Here is a 21,339-nt window from a genome sequence, read left to right as displayed (position 1 = left end):
AAGTTTTGAGTCGATCTGAAAAATTTGAGACAGAGGCGGACTCAGCACAACATGAGCTGGGCTTGAGACCACAATCGCATTTAAGATATAAAACAGTTTATCTCAGCCCAGCCCGGGGGGTCGGATTAATGCTTAGGGCAGCTGTGAAACCACATTTTTACACAACAGCAACAATGGTTCGTAGCTCACCTGCAATAAGAGAGAGAAAGAAAAGATGAATGAACTTTTTGGAGTACATACCAGTACAGCACTAGTACATACTTCCCCCAGGAAATAGCCACAGCCACACACTGTAAATCAAATGCTGACAAAAGCTCCCAACTTCTCCAGCTGACAGGGCTTTTATATGTTGCCAAACAAACTGACAGCGATTGAAATGGAAACATTACAACCTTAAACAGTGTCACAAACTCACTCTAGCACGGTGTGACTTGTGATTTATGCAGTACAAATAGTGATCGACTGTTCTCCTTGAGGCTTGCCGTAGCTGTGCAGCACTACAAACCCATGTACTGAAGTTGACCCGACTCGGCTCAGCTGCTGTTTTTACCAGCTCCACTACACACATGGTGTCTGTCATTCTGCTCCTGTCGCATATAAAACGCATGCGTATTAACAGGTTTTTGTTTATTTACTGTAACACTCCAAAGGGCACAGAAGACTCCACATGCATATATATATAAATGCAAAACAAGAAAATCTGCTGCCTGAGTGGGCAGGTAAATACTGAACTGACCACAGACAAAGAACTGAATTAATGAATTTGGTTAATGAGGTGAAATTAATTTGAGTAGAGGAGCCAATCCGTTGGTGTCTCCAAGACACAGCAGCCAGGGACTGGATCAGTCAAAGCTAGCGGCTATCGGTAGCTTGGATTCCTGCCCGTTTGTGTGGATGTTGGAAAACGCCCAGGGCAACCTCAGGTTCAGCACCCTGGACAGCGTTTGTGACATTAACTGGATATTTTTGGAAGGATAAGATGGTTTGTTTCATTCATTACCAGCACATCACAAAACTTAAAACTCCATATATTTGAGTTTGATCTGTTCTGGCAGGGTTAGAGTTTGACATTTACACTCAGTCACTGTCTTGCAGAAAGTTAGATGTGAAGATGGATCCCACTCTGAGGTCTGTTTTTTAATTTGAAGTTAGAACCAGCAGGTGGTTAGCTTAGTTTAACATAGTTCCTTGACTATGACATATTCTGTCACATGTATATCCACAGGTGGATTTTGTTGTCTTTAGACAGAGCCAGGCTAACAGGGGACTGCTTCTATTCTTTATACGCAGCCAAGCGAAACAGCTGCTGTAGCTCTATGTTTACTGTATCGACTGTATCAGTCTCATCTAACTCATTGAAAGCTGTTTTTTCCCTTATGAGAGACTGTGAAGCTCAACAGACGGAAAGCAATCACCCCATCCTCTTGTTCACTCTTATCAGCAGCCTATGAGAAAAGGGTGCTTTAGCCACTAAAGATCTTCAGCCATACCATAATGGTACTATTAGCTAATGGCAGTGCAACAACATTAGCTAACTACTTCCTTCTCATTACTGAGGCTACGATTCAATCTGTCTCTCCGTACAGTTTATGTTGGCACAGACGCTCTGTGCAGCACAGATGCAGTGAAATAAATTATGAGCAAGTAGCTCAATGACAAGCTTTCAGCACTTGGCAGCGTTAAGATCTCAACTGCTAGAAATTTACATTGATGAGAATCGCCAGGTTCGTGCATCAAAAGAGCCCAAAATGAATTTTAAAGAAATGTACTTGGCTTCTGTTAATTTACTTGGGCGGTCCGCCTGGATATTAGCACTGTATGGGAAACATGGGTTTTGCAAATGAACTCTTCCTATGTCAATGCATGACAAGCTCACATTTGTGCGGTTGGGATTTGATTTGTTTCAAGATCAGATAAAGTTAATGGAGGGGATATTTTCTCTCCTTTCTGTCTCATTGACACACAGTTTGTTGGACAGGCAACAACCATGGCGGCAGTCCATTTTTATATATATAATTTTTTTGTCCAGTATTTCCTGCAAAGAGTTTCTTACAATCCTGATGTAACATACAGTCTCAGCTTATATAAAGAACGGAGCCATTATCATACCATCATACGCTGTTCACCTTTTCGGTCTCTCTCCACATTTTCTCTCCTTGATTTGTTTCGAGTTGCTGAGTTTTATCCAAAAATTAAAAAGCTTCTTCCGAACCTTTATCTGTGACAGATGCTGTTCTCTGATGGTTCGAGAATGTCCATACCAGGAAGATGGCAGCACTGGTTGTTTAACACTTAAAACAACCATTTATGTTTACCTGTCAAGAAATATAACTAACCCTTTCTAAATGGCCAAGGCAGTAGTGGTCAATGATTATTGGCTTTATGGTCCAGGAAAGTTTCTTAGCCCCACCCCTATTCCCAAAATATCCACACCAGGTGGCATCATGATTATTGATGGTGTTAGAAGTTGAATAATTTTGACCATAATGCTCTGCACATGGCCTGAGTAATCTAGTCACATAATGGCTTAAGTCATACCGGTGTGTATTATGTTGATAGATGGAGGTTTGTTGGTTGGTCCACTACTTTTGTCCAGATTGAAATATCTCAAAAACTATTGTTTGTGACCACACCAAGAAAAGGTGTTGGTGTGGTTGTTTTTGTCAACACCAACACACGATTGCCAATTCCATTTTATACATTTTTCCACTAGCACCAGCATCAAATAGACATTTTCTTTTTAGGTGTGTCTAATGATGTGCAAGAAAAGGAAAAGGTCCTGAAGATCCTATGTGCACTAATATCAAGAGAGCAGTGTTGCTAGTCCAGGGCAGACCTCCATTCATTCTTTGTCTAGCTGCTAGCACCTGTGGATTTTGCTCGTACGAATCCCAGTATGCAAACTGTACCTGGCTACTGGAGTCATTCAGCTCAAACCTGGAGCACGTTTATAGTTCGGTCAGATCAAGAGTGGATCACATTCCCACCATGAACAACCCACTGCAGAATCTGTTTGTGACCCCACCAAGACCACGTCCTGTACGGTTCTGGTGCAGTTGTTTGGTCAGCACATGAGTATGATAAGTATGTTTAGATCTGGTCAAATAAATTGTAAAAAGCAGGAAAAACCCAAACTCTGATCATCCCATAACCTTAACCAAGTAGTTTTAATGTTTGTGAATTAGGGTAGTGTGGTAGCTCAGTGGTTTGGACTAACTCCTAATGTCCATGCTTTTATTCCACAAACATGTTCAAGTCAGGTGGTTCAAAATCCAAGATGTTTCCTTATGTTACCCCCCTCAGTATGCTGGGATATGCCCCAACTGCTCACCAGCCCATAAAGGCCATGTAAAGTATGGGAAATGAACTCCTCACGTCTCTGTTTGTGTCTTTGTTTTTCTTTTTTTTTTCTTCTTTTTTTTTGTTTTTCCTCTGCTAATGAACAACAGTGCCGCTCTTCTCCTCGTCTCCCCTTCTGCATCTGTCTGCTTCTTTCTCCCCCTCCAGACTCTCTATCTCTTTTCCCTCCCTCCCTCCGTGTCTTGTTCTCTTTTCCATAATAATTAGCTCCCCTCCAGCCTGACTTCAAACCCTGTGGTCGGAAATCTGCATTCCGAGGATGGAGAGAGGCTGAGGAAGACGAGGGGAGAAGGGGAGAGAGAGAGAGAGAGAGAGAGAGAGAGAGAGAAAGAGTTGGACAGAGAGGGAGGGCAGACGGCTGAAAGAAGCCATTGTTCCCTCATAAAAGCAGATAAGAGCCCAAGAACTGGAGGGCAAGTGAAGTCAAAATAGTCGGTGTGTCTTTGTGTGTGTGTGTGTATGTGTGTATGTGTGAGAGAGAGAGAGAGTGTGTGTGTGTGTGATGGCACTGATAAAGAAATGGAGTTTTCCTCAACAATTTAGATGTTAATGGGTTGATAGGGGAGGTTAGCTGGCAGGGCCAAGACACAAATCTGATGCACACCTCCTCCTGCTTTTCCTTTTTTTGTTATATCTTTCCCTGTTCCTTCTTATTATCTTCTTCTCCTAGTTTTTAGAACTTTTTTCTCTCTCTGTCCTTCCCTTTTCTCTTTTGTTTTTCCTCCATTCTTGCCCTCCTTTCATTTCTCCTTCCCTTTGCGCTTCCTTTGCCCATCTCCTCACCTTTGGTCATTTCTCCTTCACCTTTCTTTTTCATTTTTACCTCACTTCTACTCAATTCTTCAGACTCCCTGCTTTTTTTTCCTTTCCAGTCTTCTTTTGTCCATCTTTTGTCCACACTGCCCTTTCTCACTTGTTTCCTTCTCTTGAAGTCGTTTTCTGATAATTTTAGTCTTTTTAATCTCATTTGAGTCTGTTTCTCTTTTCTCCCGATTCATTTCTTTTCTACCTGTCTCGCATCCTTCTTTCATTCTTCATTTTCACCCCTTGCCTTTTCCTCTTTTCCTCATTACCAATGAAGAACACTTTGGAGAGACCCAACATTTCCCCACCAATAGGTAGAGTTTAAGATGATATGTGTTGAACATGTATGACAGTGCTGTAAGTATTATACAGATGTGGAGGCAGGTGTCTGGCTCATTGCTACAGTCATGAGTGAATGGTTCATTCTGGTCTAAACCCTTTAGGTGGGATCAGATTACAGACGCTTCAAGCTTTTTATGATGAGTTCTGGTCCAGATCTGCAATGTGGGCAGTTCACTGAACATTTCCTAATCAGAAAAAGATAAAGTTTAAACCCATTTAGCTGTTCAGAGCAGAGAAGAGACGACTTTTCATAGAAAACAAGAGACAGATCAAGTATGACTTTTATGAGATGTAGTAATGAAGCTGGTGAACTGGTTTTTGCAGGAAAACTCCTCCTGAAGTTGTTTTTAGCTGTACGGACAAGGAAGAGATGGATCAACTCTTGTGTAGTTACTGCAGTAAAAGATGATCCTAATATTACTGTATTACACATGATGCACAGCTGTTTCATAGTCTGGTAGTGTAAGTGTGTTTATGATTTGAAAAATCCTGCAATCTGAGCCTGATTAAAACCTGAAATATGAACGTTTGAACCCTCGTTGTGAGCCAAATGGCCACCTTTCCTTCACACAGTGGCAGGACTCCATAGAGATTACTGGCATGCTTAGAAGCTCTGAATATTTAACCACGTTCAGATCAATCACAGTCATCAGAGAGATGCCAGAAATCTTTCATACTCTATCCCTCTCTTCTCTCCAGCTTTTCATTTCTTTCTTTCTCTCTCACATGTTGTTTCCCTCCACTTCAGTTATCTCTTTTTCTAGTCTGTCTATCTCTTCCTCCTCTTTCTCCCCAGTTTGTCCTTTTCTTACTCTCCTCTTTTTCACCCTTTTCGGTCACTTCATTCTCACCTCAGTTTTATCTTTCCCAGTCTGTTGTTCTTTTCTGTTCCCTTCATCTCACTCTTCTCTGTCAAAAGGATTTTTTTTTATCTGCTATGTAACAGGATGTTTTAAAAACTCAGAGAATATACATGTTATAGTACAAAATATCAACCGGTCACTTTCATTGATCACTGTTGCCCTCATTTCCCTGGTGATATGTCACTTGTAAAATGACATGAGGCTCAGTTTTCCCTCATCAATAAGATGTATTGATTTGACTCCCCTCTTATGGTTTGGGGTTACAGTGAGATTACGTGATAAAGCACTAAGATAAAAAGATCATGTTTTCTTTCAGCAGCATGTCAGGGTGTCATCATCGATCCTAAGCCTACGCCCAGAGATCAGTACAAAACCCCTTTGTCTACAAAATGAACCTCAGTTGGTTTATTATTTAAACTGTTTTTCCTACTGTGAACAAATCATCATATCATCATAATCATCATATCATATAAAAGTACAAATAATTGCCGAAAAAAACTAATACTGTACTTACAATGAGGTGAAATTTGATTTGTTTTTGTAGTATCACCCAGCGCTATTTGAAACATGGAACATTTTTTCCTACTTAATTTTTACTTGAGCGATTGGTCCTTATTTATTTTATCTTCCTATGATGCCAGTTTTCTCTTAACCCTTTAACCCTTACAATAATTTCATTAAAATGGTTAAAAGCAGATTCTATATTGTAATATTTTTAGGCTTTTTTTCCATCCACCACGGAATAAAAGCTTGGGATAATCTTACTTTTTGTATACTTTTGGCAGGAAACCATCAAAGGGGGAGAAAATGGATACATAAATATTTGCACTGACATTTAAAATGCTTGAATTGACAAAAAATAAAATGTAACTAAAGGATACACAACTATGTGTAAGTGGATATGCACAGTCCCCCAGAACACAGCTCATGTGCCAGTGATCAATAGGGTGATGTCAGGCTGTCTGAACCTGATACTAACTCTGTTAGCAATGTCATCAATAATTCAGAATCCGTTTCTCTTGGGTTAAACACTGAAACAAAACAACACACATCAGCTTTACTCAAGTTTCTATCTTGATGTTTTTAACAGATTTTATAATGTTATGTTCTTAAAAAAATAATTAAATACCTTCTTCATTTAATTGTTGATATTCTTTATCTTTATATTCTTCTATATCAGTACATATTCTTATTTTATATTCTATTGCTTGCAGTGTACATAATGCATTTTATTGACTTTAAATACATTTCATAGTATTGGGTGTTTTCTAATTATTTTAATAACTGTTTTTTTTTTTATCATGCATTTAAATGTTTATGTTTTTCTTCCTTGCATCTTATACTCATGATACATTTTGGGAGTAAGGTGGTACTGTTGTGCACTTTAACAAAATACCAACTGTTCACAGTTGGCTTTCATATCAGGTCATGTAGGTTTCACATCAAAGGATGAGCACGTCCTGGATTCACTTCACATACACTGAGCCAATACATTTTTTAAACATTGGTCAAGCTACTGTTCTTCATATGGCTTCTGTTGTGTGTGTTCTTGTTCTTCTATCTTTGTGGGGACTAATGTAACTTTAAGACATTTTGAGGACGTTTTTTCTTTGTGGGTCCTCACAAGTGTAGCTATACAAACAGTGTGTCTGTGTTTGTGCTTTGAACTCAGTTTGACTCCTGCACCTGCTGTGCTTCAGACGCATCATTTCAAGTTCAACTGAAGTTCATGACTATACACACTCATACACACACTTGTGGCAATCCCCGCAGTTTATCTATAATTTTATCTTCCCATCATCACCTACATCTTTTGTCACATATTATTTTGCTTTTCCTTCTTTCAGTGTGTCATGAAAGGTTGTTTCCTTTTTAGTCCTTATCTTTCTCCCACACCTCTTCTTCTATTTCTCTATCTTTTAGTTTTGTTTTTCTTTATTGTGCCAGTCAGTCGTGTTATGCAACAGTTTCTTCCTTATATTTGTATTTCTGAGAAACTCACACCTTTTCTCTCACTTTCTTTTCCCCCGTCTACACTAAGCAGCTTAAATAAACAAGACAGTTCCAGCAGATCACTATTTCAGTTTGTGACCAATTTCAACTGAAAACGAAAGTAACTTAATGATCTGTGTTGAATATATGATTTCAACAGCTTGGGGACTCTAGGGGTCATTGGCTGGGCCTCCCCTGGTCCTCAGCAAAATCACAACTACTTAAATTTCTTTATCACCAGAGAAGAATGACTATTTAATTTTCACATATTCATTTCCATGAGAATCTTCAGTATTATTCAGTATTATAGTTTCTCTCTGGAGAAAATCCTTGCTTTGAAAATTTTTTTGAAAGTTAATCCTCAGTAATGTCTTCAGCCAGTGGGCTTTTTTCATGGAAAATCATGCTACAGCAGAATTGCACACTCCTTTCTTTTCTTTCTACTGGAGGACTCACAAACTGTTATCACATCAAGCTAAAAATTCTCAAACTGACATATTAGAAATGTGAACAACTGTGTGTTTTGGATACAAAACTTGGACCTCTTTTTATTAAGGTTTCTTTTAAGACTTCATTTGATTAGGCAAAAAATAAATTGGCAAAAACTGGATTTTATGGAGCAGAATTTATTTGAAAATCCAGAAGAAATAACAGTATGTGACTGGGTTTCATTCAGTGTATATCTGGCTGTACACAAACTGCAGAGTGATGAATGGACAGATGGATGGATGGACAGAGGGTGCAGCTTTCTCAGATGGGAATTTCTGGAACAAAAAATTACATGAGTCAACTCAAAAGTCCTTGACATGAAACATTTTGGAACAGCTTCTGTTGTTTGATGGGACAAGGAAGGCGAACCTCCAAATAGCTTCCACCTCTGCACATTTCCTTTGATAATGATTGCATAAAGTACCAACAGTGGGAAGTCATAAATGTTTTCTCTGGATGTTTCACATCTACAAACTGCAGCAGATGCATGTTGCCAAACGTAGCTGTTGGCCTACTGCAGCCAGTTTTAAAAAGAACTGACACACCAGGAGCAGTTCATACAGGTTTGACAGGCCACTGTGCAGGAAAACCCCACGTTACTGCAGTGAGGAAAATCACAGTTCATACACAGTGAAACACATGGCAATTTACCAACAGATGTTTCTGCCTACTTGGAAATACTGACAATTGTGCAATGAAATGCCCTTAGGCAAAGTCTTATGCAGACAGTGAAATGAACAAATACCTTGTATGTGCACCTGGAAGATTTTAAGGAAACTTGAGACTGTTGCACTTCAGTAATGAGGAAAATAGTGCTGCATGTAGCCCACTAATTTTTTTTCTCCCTTTTCTTACAGTAGAGGAAGAGGCTATTGTCCCTTTTTTGTCCCTAAACACTTAGTCTTTTTGTTCTTTGACATTCTTGACATTTCCTCCTGCTGTTGGCAGCTTGGTGCCAAAAGCTTCTGCCGCTTCCAGCTGCATGTTCACTTTCTTTATGATGAAAAACTACTCAGTCTCTTACTGGAAACAGTGTTTGCTCTGGGATGAAAAAAATGAAACTGGATAACATCCAAAATATGATTTTTCTGAAGATCTTGATAAACTTTCAACAGCAGTTTTTGCCCCAGGACCATGAAAAGAATTAAAACTGCTGATGCCTCCATAAACTTCCATGTACAATAGTACATAGTACTAACCCTAACCCTAACCCTTCAGGACTAATCAGTCATGTAAAAAATCATCACTCTAAATGAAGCCATCTCTGCATCGTCATGAGCTGAACTTTCCAAACAAAACAGCATCAACAGAACAAGCAGCATATCATCTGCATTAATAAACAGCACTGTGATCACGCCATGTTGACTATCTTAGTTTAGCATGTTAATATTTGCTAATCAGCACTAAACACTAAGCACAGCATAGACTTTAGTTTTCCAGGTGTCTGTAAATCTCTGTGGACCTAGAGTTGCATATTGTGGATTTACATGCAAAAGAAAATGTAAACCAGCTCTTGTTGTGTTCTCTCTTGAGGGTGAAATTTAAGTGGGGCAGATGTGTCAGCAAAAAGACTAATCATAAATTCTGCTGCATAAAATCCAGGAAGCCCCATCAGTGACCCCTAAAAGTTTCCAAACTGTTGATATCAAATTGAAAACACACATCACAAAGATACTTTTGCTTTCATTTGACCCTGGTCACACACTGATGCAAGTCAGGGGATCACCAAATACATTCTCTCAGAGTTAAGAAAGTACAAGCTTTTAAGCTAATCCATGAAGGAGATTCTGGGATATTTTGAGTGAAAATTTTGACCTCCTATTTGCATTATAGGAAAAATCAGTGGATTCCCAATGTCATGAAACTTCATCCCTCTGGGAACCTCGAACAGTGGTACAAAATTTCATGACAATCTTTCAAACATTTGTTGAGGTAATTGGTGGAAAAATGGACCAACAAGCCAGTGTTTCCCTCCCTAGAGCCAATGCTGCTAGAGTGGCTACTAAATAAGGAAAAACTATGCAAACAGGTGAAATGTTGAAGGTTTGCACAATGACCTCTTGAAAAACTCAGAGCAAGACAAAGTTACATTGCTATAATCCTATAAATGTAAAAGATAAAGACATACATGGAGGGACAAAATATTAATAAACCGTGAAAAATGCATTCAACTACTTTTTCATCATCCTACAATTTTTTCTCCCTGAGGATTTTAGTTCAGATAAATTAAGATTAGAAACTTTTAAAATGTAGAATACAGAGCCACTGGATTTGGATTAGATCAGAGACCTGCATGAAGTTTGTACCTGTCATTATTCAGTTTCTCTTTCTCTGATCTATTTCTTTTGTCTTCCTCTCATCATCCTGTCTTGAGATGGACTGTCACACTCCTGCTCATTCTGTTGACTCAGTGTGAACACTGACTGGTTGTTGTCTGCTCTCAGGATCTCCATGATTCCTAAAACCTGCAGACGAGGGTTCGACTGTGTGCCTCTGCATCCAGCCTGCTGGATAATAACTGAGGTTTAATCCCTCAGAGGACAAGAGAGTCACAGCTGAGAGGACTCTGTCTTTCATCCTCTGATTCTCTACTTTCCCCCCTCCCCCACTCCCCTGCCACTTTCTCTTTGTCTACTCTTCATTTTTTTTCATTCAGTTTGTTCTTTTTTTACTTCATATACATATATAATAAAAGTCCCATTGTAGAGACCAAGAAATGATATTGTTAAAGCAACACAAAAAGTCTGAGGGAGGAGTTGTTGGTGGATGATTAGGCGTCCAAAATGTCTTTAACAACAGAAGTGCAAGATATGGGTCATTTTGTTGTTTATGTATGAGGACCCCTAGGAGTTTCATGACAAAGAATTTTTACTTGTCATAAGGTTTTGCATAATAGTGAGACTTCTTTGATACATGTTACAGCCACCGTTTCTTATGAAGGATTACTTTTCTTGGGAACAGGTACATAATGGGTGCTCCACTTTAATAAATTAATAAATATCCCATAGAAACACAAACCCCAGACCCCACCTTCCCCTGGTGACGGTTTGTGTGGTTGACAACTGAACATAGGCAGGAACGCTTATTAAAACAGCTGTTTCACTCGTCCTGACAGTGACTCCTGAAAATGAAACCTAATTTGCATCTATACAGCGTAAGTCCAACATTGCAAACTTCTAGATGTGTTAAAGTGCAAATTAATCTGTCATAACATAATGTCAATGACACTAGAAATAAGAAACACAACTTGTTATTCAAAAAAAATGGGAGCTTGAGTGAATTTACTTACCACGGTCCAAAACTCTTAATTACTCTTCATTTACTATGTGGAGCATGTTCACCAGTGAGTTCTGTGCTCATGTGACTACACATTACACTCAAGCAGCACATTTAATGACCACGTGGCAATACAGCAGACATGAAAGCACAGACTATTTGTATTGAAACGGTTACAAATGTCAACAGAGGTCAGTCACTTCATGATCACACAACTTCCCTCCATTCATGAAAACCATCAAACCATGTCTACACACACCACAACCAACAGAACATGGAGAAACACACACACAAACACACACACACTCAGCTCCCTTGACGTGGTTTATCTTGGAGTATTTAGTGTGGCAATAAGTCTATCCTGGTGGCAAAGCTACAAACAGAGCTGAACTCCTTGTTCTTCCCACAAGCTGTGTGTGATTTTTGAGTGTGTGTGTCTGTGTGTGTACATTCACAAGTACTGTGTCCATACAGTTAAGCCAGTGTATCATTCAATCTTATCTCATATTCATGTTGTTCATGAACATGTGTCTATGTTCTCACTTATTTCCAAACTGTCTTGTATGTATTTGTGTGTATTTCTCTATCTGTTGGTGTGTGTTTTTGTGTCTGCACTTTACAAGCAAGTCTTTGAAGTTTGTCACATTGTATAATTGTGCTCTTTCTCTTTCTTCCTCTGTCTTTCTGTTTCTGTCTTCCATCAAGCTAAAGAAAAACTCCCAGCGAACATCACAGCCTGTTTCTTCTTGATGTTCACAAACCACTGGGATCTGCTGGCTGGGAAATAAAAACAAATATGTAGGCATTGAGACATCAGTCAGTCAGTGTGCCGAGAGCCTGAACCAGACCACCAGTTTCTGTGTGTTCCCCACATGACGAGTCTCAGCCCCATTGTTGGGCTCACTTTGAAGAGTTCAATAACAAAGTGGTTAACATTTACAAAAAAAAAAAAAAGCGAAGCTATAGTTTAATCGGCAAGGCTATTTTTCAGGAAATATTGAAATGTGATTTAATCAAGTCTGTTGTCTTTTTAATGTAAGGGTACATTTATTTATGTAAGCACTAAGCCTGTTTAAGATTTGTTGCCAACAGTCTAAGTATCACTTATCACAGATTAGGCCTCTTGTTTCTTTTTTGACCCCGCTTTTCTAAAATCATATGAATCATTCATCTAAATGATATTTCAGTCAGATACACTTATATCAATGCACTGACCATATAATTATACATTTAGATTTGATGGAAAAGGGTCTTTGAAGGAACTCAAGAAAAATCTGAGCAGGAACAAGGAGCTGGTTAAAACGGCTGCACTGTGCACTTGCGGAGAAGAAAATTTAATTTTCAAGCATTTGAAACAATGTCTTTTGCCTTAATACAGCATTTTAGCTGTGTAACCATTACTATACCTTAATGATAGTGTAGCTACCACATGCAGATATTGTAGGAATTAATATATAAACACTGGCATCAAGTATTCAGAACCATGGTCATTTTATGTATTTCAGGATTGAGCAGATTCTGAATTCTCTGTAAGGTGAATGGTTTGATTTTATCTTGGTTTTGCTGAGATGTGACCAGTGGCGTTGTCTTTTATTGAAGCAGACTGTTCTTTATTTCACAAATTTAACTTTTTTTATGGCTTTTTCTTCTGTTATGCAGTAGTAATACAACTGTTGATAGGATGGTGCATCTGTGCAGTGTTTTTTCGAGTACCAAAAAAAGTTACTATGCAAATATCTTTTCCACTTTATAGTTTATTACAGGAGTACATTTAACAATCACGGTAACAAAAAAGGAAAGGAAGGAAGTAGAACAAGACATTCATATTTAAACTAAATGAACATATTTTCCTGAAAAAAGAAATACAAATATTATGTACAGAATGACATAAGACAGGTTCAGAGAAACCAACAGGTGAGAGGAAGGGGAAGTGTAGTCGCATGGCACTTAAAAAATAGACATACCTCGCAAGTGCTTTCTGTTTTCCATAATTAATATCAAATAAAATGCAGTGATAATAAGTCTGAATAACAAAAACAAATAATAATTATTACAGTAATCAACAATATTAACATTTTAAACACTGTTTACAATATAACTGAAATACATAACATTCTAAATACATCCAATATTTACCAAAGACCTTCTCATTTAGGCTAAAAACTCTAAATCTGCAATAGAATAAAAAATAGCATTTCAAATATCTTATAACAACAATATTAATCGTACAATAACATTAATATTAGGTTATTAGTAGATGTAAATAGCTGATTTTTCCCAAGGCTTGCTAAAGAAAGGAACCTTGTACAAATTAATATACACTATAACCTATAAATGCTCTTTTTGTTTTCACAAAATGCAAATATTTTAACCAGCTAAAGGGAAGGAAATAGCAAATCTCAATTGATACAAACTATTGCAATCTAGAACTCTCAATTAGAAAATATACACAAGAGAAGCAGCAAAAAAAATCTATTTTCATTTTTTTTTTTAAATCATGAAGACATCAGTGGTGTGGTTGGTAGAAAGGGAGAACAATGTCTGGCACAGGCAGAATCCATCTGGAATGCAATTGGACAACAGTATCATCCAATAAGAAAAGCCCTGTGAGCGTGACCCTGCCCTCCCCTGAAACCTCATTGGTCCTTCTCTCTCAAGCTTCAGTTTGGAACTTAGAATTCTGTCCATGGATTCTAGAATGTCCCAGAGTTCCGCTAACATGTCCCAGAGTTCCGTTGTAGAAGCTTTCCATATATGGGAAATGCTGAAGAAATCTCCCTCTCCATTAATGGAGCACACAAAGCTCTGAGAGTCCTGATTGTGCAATCACCTCAAACAATAAATCTCTTTTAGCTAATAAAGTTGCTTTAACCATGGAAATTGTTTTGTTTTGCATTCTTAGCGTTGATTGGAGGAGCAGCAAGATAGAACGTCACCTTCTCCACAGAACTTAAAATGACTGCCCCAAGGAGACGGGAAAATAAAAACAGCACACAAATAAACACAGAATGACAAAGCAACACTCAAGCAGCATGTATGTAGGTTATCTCCTCTCCACCTCCACCTTATCCCTCTGTCTTTTTTCCACCTCCAGCTCAGGAATTTGCACCCATTCGTGAGAGCGAGTTCTTAAACATATCCTCGTTGTGGGATAAAGTCACTGTCTGAGAGAGTACAATCTCAATGCAACTTAGAAGTGTACTTCATAAATCAAAGCACAGGTTGAGAGAGTTTACAAAGCAGGCCTGGACCTGATTACAGTTTGACCTGGATTCAGTTACTTTCATCTTGTGTGATGCCAATTGGGAATTCCTGTTGGTTGATTCTGCTTGCACCACCAAATTATCTCCTTGGGGAGATACAGAATTGTTGCAGAAGCAAATACAAGAGAGAAAAACACTAACAGAAACCCCTGATATCTTTTGTGAATAGAAAGCAAAGTAATTGACAGATTTTCAAAAAGTAATCGGTCCAGCTCTGAAACTACATCAGTAAGTAAGTGATAGTCTTTTTATGTGCAGTCAGTCAGAGTTAAATATCAAAAAGCAAAGGCTTATTCATCACTATGTCTACTCAGCACCTGAGTTCACACACCACCAAGATTACTTGGATATGCTTTAGAAATGGGCAACATTTTGAGGCAATGCAGATGGGCAACCTGTGGGCTGCAGAGGAAAAGAAGAGAGTAATGTAAGGTTTCCACTGAGGATATTGATAAAAAGAAAACCTACGTTCAAGATAGAATTTAGGATGTCTAAACATGGGGTTGCAGTTTCTTTGAGTTTCTCGTGAGTACAGTTTCTAATTTGTCTCTTGATCAATTTTTGTTTTTAGGGTTTGTAATTATGAACCCCAAAAAAGTGTACTGAATGTTATGGCCAAAAAGATGGGATTCATTTATTCCAGCAAGAATTTACCTCCTCAAGAAGTATCTCAAAGAGTAGCGTGACCTGAAGACTCCCTTGCCCCCATTACTTATTCATTACTGTAATTTTAACTGCACTCTTCTTTTGCTCAAGCAGTAAGATCCCACCAATAACAGTTCTTACCCTTTATGCTTCTAATGTTTATTTATAATGTTGGTAGTTTGAGAAGCTTATTTTACTGTCTGGCACATGAATGGAAGCAATATTGAAACCGTTGGGTTAAAAATCTGTTCATGAAAAAACATCAGGCAAAGTTGTCGTAAGAAACAGAACAGATTGCCAATTTACATTAAATGTTATATGTTCTGCCCCTTATAATATGCAGCCAGTACATCTTCCATGCCAGAACTACATCCCCTACATTTCTAAGCACAGCCCTTTCCTTCACCGCCTAAATTGATAATTGACCATAATTAGAACTACAAATTTAAACCGTACTTACTGCATCAGGATACAGCTAGCTTGAAGAAACCATCAGAGCCAATCTGCAAGCTCAGCAACATGTCTATCTGTGCCACAACCTGCTACCCACTGTGCTATGATCCCTTTCACTGCATCTGTAGGCTATTAAACTATTTGAATTTTGATAGACCACTGATGGAAAACACCTGAAAAAACCACCACTGATTTCAGTCATTCTTTCAAATCTTTTTGAAATAAGAAGAAAGCGAGTTGAATCTCAGTGGCACCATGAAGAAGCCTGAACACAAATTTACCAGAAAATCTGGAACTTTCAGTCTGTATATCCATTTCTTTTACCCTGCTAGACAACTGAAATGGTTCACTGATTTTAATTAAGCACAAGCAAAATGCTAAAATATAATATTCTTTCATCCTATACCCTGTTTCATCCATCTCGCCATCCTTCCACAACCATCTTTACTTATACTTTTCTTATTTCAACACTTCATTTCGCCAAAAGTACCACCATACCTCTCTTTCTCCCATTGTGCACTACCCACATTCTCTTTCAAATTATATTACATAGCTTTTTTGTACATACATTTTGTTTGTATATTTCTTTAAAAAAATACACAGAATAGAGCATAATTAGGAACTTTTTGGCAGCTTCTTCCTATCACAGAGAAAAGTCTCAATCATCATCAGATGTGACAAGAGATGAAGACTTCTGCTTTTCTTTCAGTCTGAAAAAGAACCTCCCACTTAGCAGAACAAAGGTGGAGAAGAAAAGATAACTCTGATATTCTTTCTTTCCTTCCTTCAATCTTTTCCCTAAAGACCTCTTTGATCACTCACCCCCACCTCTACTCATCAACTCTCTGCCCTTCAAACTGTCGCTCCCAGCAGCTCTTCTGACTTGGCCATAATTTCATTCTGGTTGGAGTCCAATCCGTAGAACTTGACCTTCAGCCCATCAACAGGGTGGACCACGGGTACCGTGATCACGCGAGGGAACTGCCGAGTGGCCAGCTCGAAACGGCTGGTGCTGGCCAGCTCAATAGCGAGGATACGGAGGAAGAGGGTGGCAAGCTGCTTGCCCAGACAGGACCGGACGCCACCGCCGAAGGGCAGATAGTGGAAGCGTCCCTCTTTGTCTTCTCCCCGCTCCTGGCTGAAGCGGTCAGGATCGAAGGCATCCACATCTTTAAAGACTGCGGAAGTGTCATGGGTGTCACGAATGCTGTACATCACACTCCAGCCCTTGGGAATCTGGACCCCCTGGAGACAGAAAGACAGAAATTCAGCCCCTGAGCAGGTTTGTGAGGGTACAGTCATGACTGCAAGTACATCTCTTACACAACCTTTATATTGTGATGAGACTATGTAACCTGTAATAAATCATTTTTCTAAATTAGATGGCATTTTTTGTTGTGAGACCTTGACCTTTTGTATAGTAATAGGCTGTAGTTTGATTGGACTATCACTGTGACCTACCATTCTATAGAGAAAACACAGACATTGTAGTTGAAACCAGACCTTGAGTGCTAAGACCCTAGGTTTAAAAATGAATGCATGATTTGCAAAGAAAGTCTCGGGCCACTCACATCAAGTTCGAAGGTCTGCATGGCGGTTCGGTAGGCCCCTGAGACAGGCGTAAAGAGTCTCAGCACCTCCTTGATGACGCAGTCCAGGTACTTGAGGCTCACAATGGTGTCCAGCCTTAGCTCTCCCTCGGGGCAGAGGCAGCCATTGTGGAGGAGGCCCCTGGCTCTCAGTTCCTCCCTTAGGCGCTCCAGAACAGGAGGATGGCGGAGGAGCTGCATGATGAGAGAGGTGCTGGCACTGGCAGTTGTGGCGAAGGCAGCAAAGATCAGCTCGATGGTCGACTCCTGTAGGATGATCGAGAGGCAGGATGGTGCATCAGTGAATTTATACTTTCCTGTTTTGTTAATAATCTTGCAACCCCTTGAAGCTCCTGACCCCCAGGTTTGGAACCACTGGTAAATTTAGGATGAGCATTTTTTTAACTTGTCTGTGTTACACACTTGTTTAACAGTGTAAAATTTTATTCAACTCTTGTGAACAACGGCTTTAGAAACTATAAACCTTTTTATAGACAGCTTTTAAATAGGTTCCTACCCATCTCTTTTACTATTCACTACATGACCAGAGTTGGGAAAAGCCAATCCCTGTGCCTGCCTGTATTAAGGGCATATGAATTGATTTGTGGGCAAGTCAACTGGATTTGAGCATAGTCTCTGATGGGCTAATTGCTTGTCATTTGAACAAAGAGTCCAGAGAGTGGAAATATAGATGGTAGTATTACGTGCTGAAGTTTGATGATGGACATTAGCCAAATACCAAACGCCCACAGCCACGATTACTTTTTTAAGGTAACAGCAATACGAAAAGTAGAATTTATGATTGTATAAAAGGGATTTTCTCACCCTGCGTGTTATAGGGCTGACATTTTAATTAATTCTTCTCAGAATGTGACATCTTTTGTCAATTATTATGAAGCCAAACTGTGAGCAAACATAACCTGGGACTTCAACCTTACTTTGGCGGCAAATCCACTACCCAACACCTCAAGCCTGCCATTTGTTTCATAACAACATTGGGCCAAAAAAAATGTCAAAAGCCAATACATAATAAAAGTATGTTTTTTTTAATTCCTGAAAAGTAATGTGTTTGGAAATATGACATTTGTATCCAATAATAACATTTAGTAGTATGCCTTGCTGGGCCCATTATTAAGGTAGTGGAATAAATAACACAGAGGCTGGGCAGCACGACTCTCATTTTAAACCTCTCATCTGCCATTATCTGTGTCAAAACATGCCTCTACCTCACCCTACATGTGTGTCTGTTATATATGCATGCGTCAGAAAACTGCAGGAGAGTGCTTCAACCTGGGCCTCTGCGACAGGGGCTCCCCAGTTCACTTTGTGTGCGTATTTATATATAAGTGTGTGTGTGTGTGTGTGTGTGTGCGCGTACAGGAGGCCTCTTTCAGACCCCTAGCAGGGGGAGTGTTGACTTATTTTTGGCCCTGGACTTAACCCAGAAACCGCAGTGAGCAAGAGAGAAGCAGAGAGAGTTGAGTTTCCACAGAATTCCTCAGAATTGCTTTAATAGGTAAATAGAGGGTGTGCCTGTCAGTGTGTGTGTGTGTGTGTGTCTTTTACTGTTAAGCGTCTGCCTATGGGCCTCAGCTTAGTATCCCCGCTGCCATATTTTACGTAAAGATGTATATCATAAGTTACTATGTCACACGCATTACTTATGATGATTTGGAGAAATTATGATGACTATGTGTATGTGTATGTGTGTGTGTGTGTGTGTGTGTGTGTGTGTGTGTGTGTGTGTGTGTGTGCGTGTATTCACTCAGCCCAGACAGGTTCTCTCGGGCACCACTTTCCTGGGTAAACAGTGAGTGTGTTCCTCTGTATGTGTTACTGTTTTTGTGTGTGTGTGTCTCTTTTACTGGTACTGTCTGCATTTGGGCATCACCTTAGCATTTGTGCTGTCATATTTGTTCTTCTATATGTGTGACTGTGTGTATGTTTGCACACATAGCGCATGCATCGGAGTTAGTGTGTTTCTGTACTGCATGTGTTAATGCTCCCACGCGTGATTGAATGCCCTTTTGTGCGTCTGGCTTCTCTCCAGCATAAGTTTGCACACCGCCCCCTCCCACTCAGGTGATTTTTGAGTGTAGGCGTGTTACCTTCAACTCCTGCATGGTGAGCTCAGTGCCGTTTTCTTTGGCGCTCTCCATCAGGACGTCCAGTGCATCGCTGTAATCCTTCCCCTGGGAACACAGCGGCTTCTCCCTGATGGCCTTCTCTATGCTTTTCTGCAGGGTATCTCGTGCACGGATACCCTTCAAACACACACACAAAAAAAGTTAACTAAGAGTTACCTATAACTAATGTTCATCAGTTTTGAAAGGTGTAGGTAGAAAAGCAGAGGATGTCAACTACACATACCTTCCTGTAGCCGCTAAATGGCAGGTCTATGGGCAGACTGAACAGGTTGTCAACAAAGTCCTGAAAGGTTGAGAACAGATGCCTCATCTCCTCTTCTGACACCCTGAAACCCAGCAGCACCCTCACCGCCATGGTGAACGACAACCGCTGGCTCTCCCTGTGGAAAGGCAATCAATCGGTTACGTCAAGTAAAAGCTTTGTACATGTTCTTGTACGACGACTCTAGAAGCCTGAACCTTTTCTTTGCAAACAAGGTTCTACAACTGCAAATATTCTACAGCTCTTGTAGGTTAGAACTACGTATACTGATGCTTCTTCTCATGACAATGACCTGTCTACCAGGGATTTGGATGTTTTATTTAACATATACTAACCTGCAACAATGATGATGTTTTGACTGACAGTATCATTTCCTTGAAGGACAATCGTTCTGCTTCTTATGATGACTTTACTTCTTTAAGCAGTTTGTTTTTTTCAAAGACATCTGGATTGTCTGTTACATTGATATTTCTTGCTTGCACTGGTTGATGTCCTTACTTCTCATGAGGGCATTGTTTCTACCTTTGATGGTTCTGACAATCTTTCAACACACTGGTTTCTACATACTGTGACTGCCTTCTATCTGTAGTGGTACTGTCCTTTTCTGCAGAAATAGTTACAGTATTCTGACCCACTGCGATGGTGTTTCTGCCTAAGTAAGATGGTGATCTAACACTGCCGTTTCTGCCTGTTCTGAACACATTCCTACACCATGACCCCCAGTGTACCTGTAGACATTGATGGGCTCAGGGTTGGAGCTCCAGACTCGGAGGCTCTCCTGGATGACCTGTTGGATCTTGGGGAGGTAAGACTCCAAGGCCTCGTGGCTGAACACTTTGGCAAACACCTGGAGAGACACAGGAGGAAGAGGAGGAATGTAGTGCCACTTAAAATGCAGAATGTGAGCACACCTGTCTGTTCTTGACACGAGCTGAACAGGCAAAGATCAGCCACGATTTTCATTAAATGCTCATAAATTTTATGACTTGTCACACAGACAGAAGGCATGTAGAAATTAATTTGAACCAGTGCAAGTCAAAGCAGAGGACAAAGCACTGATTACACATACTAATGTAATCTCCCTTGGCACAGTCACACCAGCAGGAAGGTCTTTAGGAAACTCGGAGCGTGGCAAATCCTGTCAGCAGATGGCAGCTTATTCTACTGTTACATTTACATTTCTTATCTCCACCAAGGATGTTTTCCCCCTCCATTTGTTTATCTATTAATATACAGTACAACTGAAAAAGCATTTCAGTGGAAAGGTCAGTCATTGGCCAAGGAAGAATTTCTTAGTATTAGTTTTGGATAACACCATCATGTGGCTATTTGCACTTTACCTTTTTGCTAATATCTCCTAAAATGTGATGCCAAAAAGCAGTCCTTGGTCAAACATGTATCTATCCATAATACAGCTGAAACGATAAGTTGATTAATTGATTAGTTGATCAACAGATCATATTTTTGATAATTGATTCATGATTTTAAGTTGATTTTTAAAAGAAAAATACCTAACCTCCTGTACTTGTAGCTTCTTCGGTGTGATTATTTGCTGCTCCTTAATATATATTATTCTGAGTTAACTCTCTTTGGGTTTCAGATTGTTGGTCATACAAAACAAGCTATTTGATGATGTCCACTTGGGTTCTGTAAAGGTGTGACTGGCAGTTTCCACTGTACTTTGGCAGTTTATAACCCCAAATGTGGAGGATTGTGTAGCCTTTGACCCTCTGAGTGCTTTCTAGTTGTTCTTGTTGGTCACTCTAGTCATTGCACTCATCAAAATACATCTCATTGTTTATATTTTTTATCCGTGATGCTCTTTTTCTCGCCTATCATACCTCTATAAGTTTT

At 39.5% G+C, this 21,339-nt stretch overlaps 1 protein-coding gene and 1 long non-coding RNA gene across 2 annotated transcripts in view; one reads left to right on the top strand and one right to left on the bottom strand.

Moving 5' to 3' along the window:
- Nucleotides 1-21,339, top strand: part of LOC139607232 (uncharacterized) — a 144,850-nt gene that overhangs the window by 72,436 nt on the left and 51,075 nt on the right. The gene's annotated exons all lie outside the window — the stretch shown is intronic.
- cyp26b1 (cytochrome P450, family 26, subfamily b, polypeptide 1) overlaps nt 12,861-21,339 on the bottom strand; it is a 35,744-nt gene continuing 27,265 nt past the window's right edge. The window contains exons 3-7 of the mRNA XM_071459947.1: nt 20,214-20,332; nt 19,447-19,603; nt 19,185-19,340; nt 17,059-17,343; nt 12,861-16,732 (exon numbers count right to left, since the gene is read on the bottom strand). Coding sequence (XP_071316048.1) covers nt 16,340-16,732; nt 17,059-17,343; nt 19,185-19,340; nt 19,447-19,603; nt 20,214-20,332 — 1,110 coding nt within the window. The 3' untranslated portion in view covers nt 12,861-16,339. The remainder of the gene's footprint in view (nt 16,733-17,058; nt 17,344-19,184; nt 19,341-19,446; nt 19,604-20,213; nt 20,333-21,339) is intronic.

Source organism: Trachinotus anak, unplaced genomic scaffold (assembly GCF_046630095.1).
Source record: "Trachinotus anak isolate AG129_WGS33_773 ecotype Australia unplaced genomic scaffold, CSIRO_AGI_Tana_v1 ptg000023l, whole genome shotgun sequence".
In the NCBI taxonomy this organism is placed as follows: Eukaryota; Metazoa; Chordata; class Actinopteri; order Carangiformes; family Carangidae; genus Trachinotus; species Trachinotus anak.
Note: the sequence above shows the minus strand (reverse complement) of the source record. Positions and strands in the feature narration are given on the sequence as shown.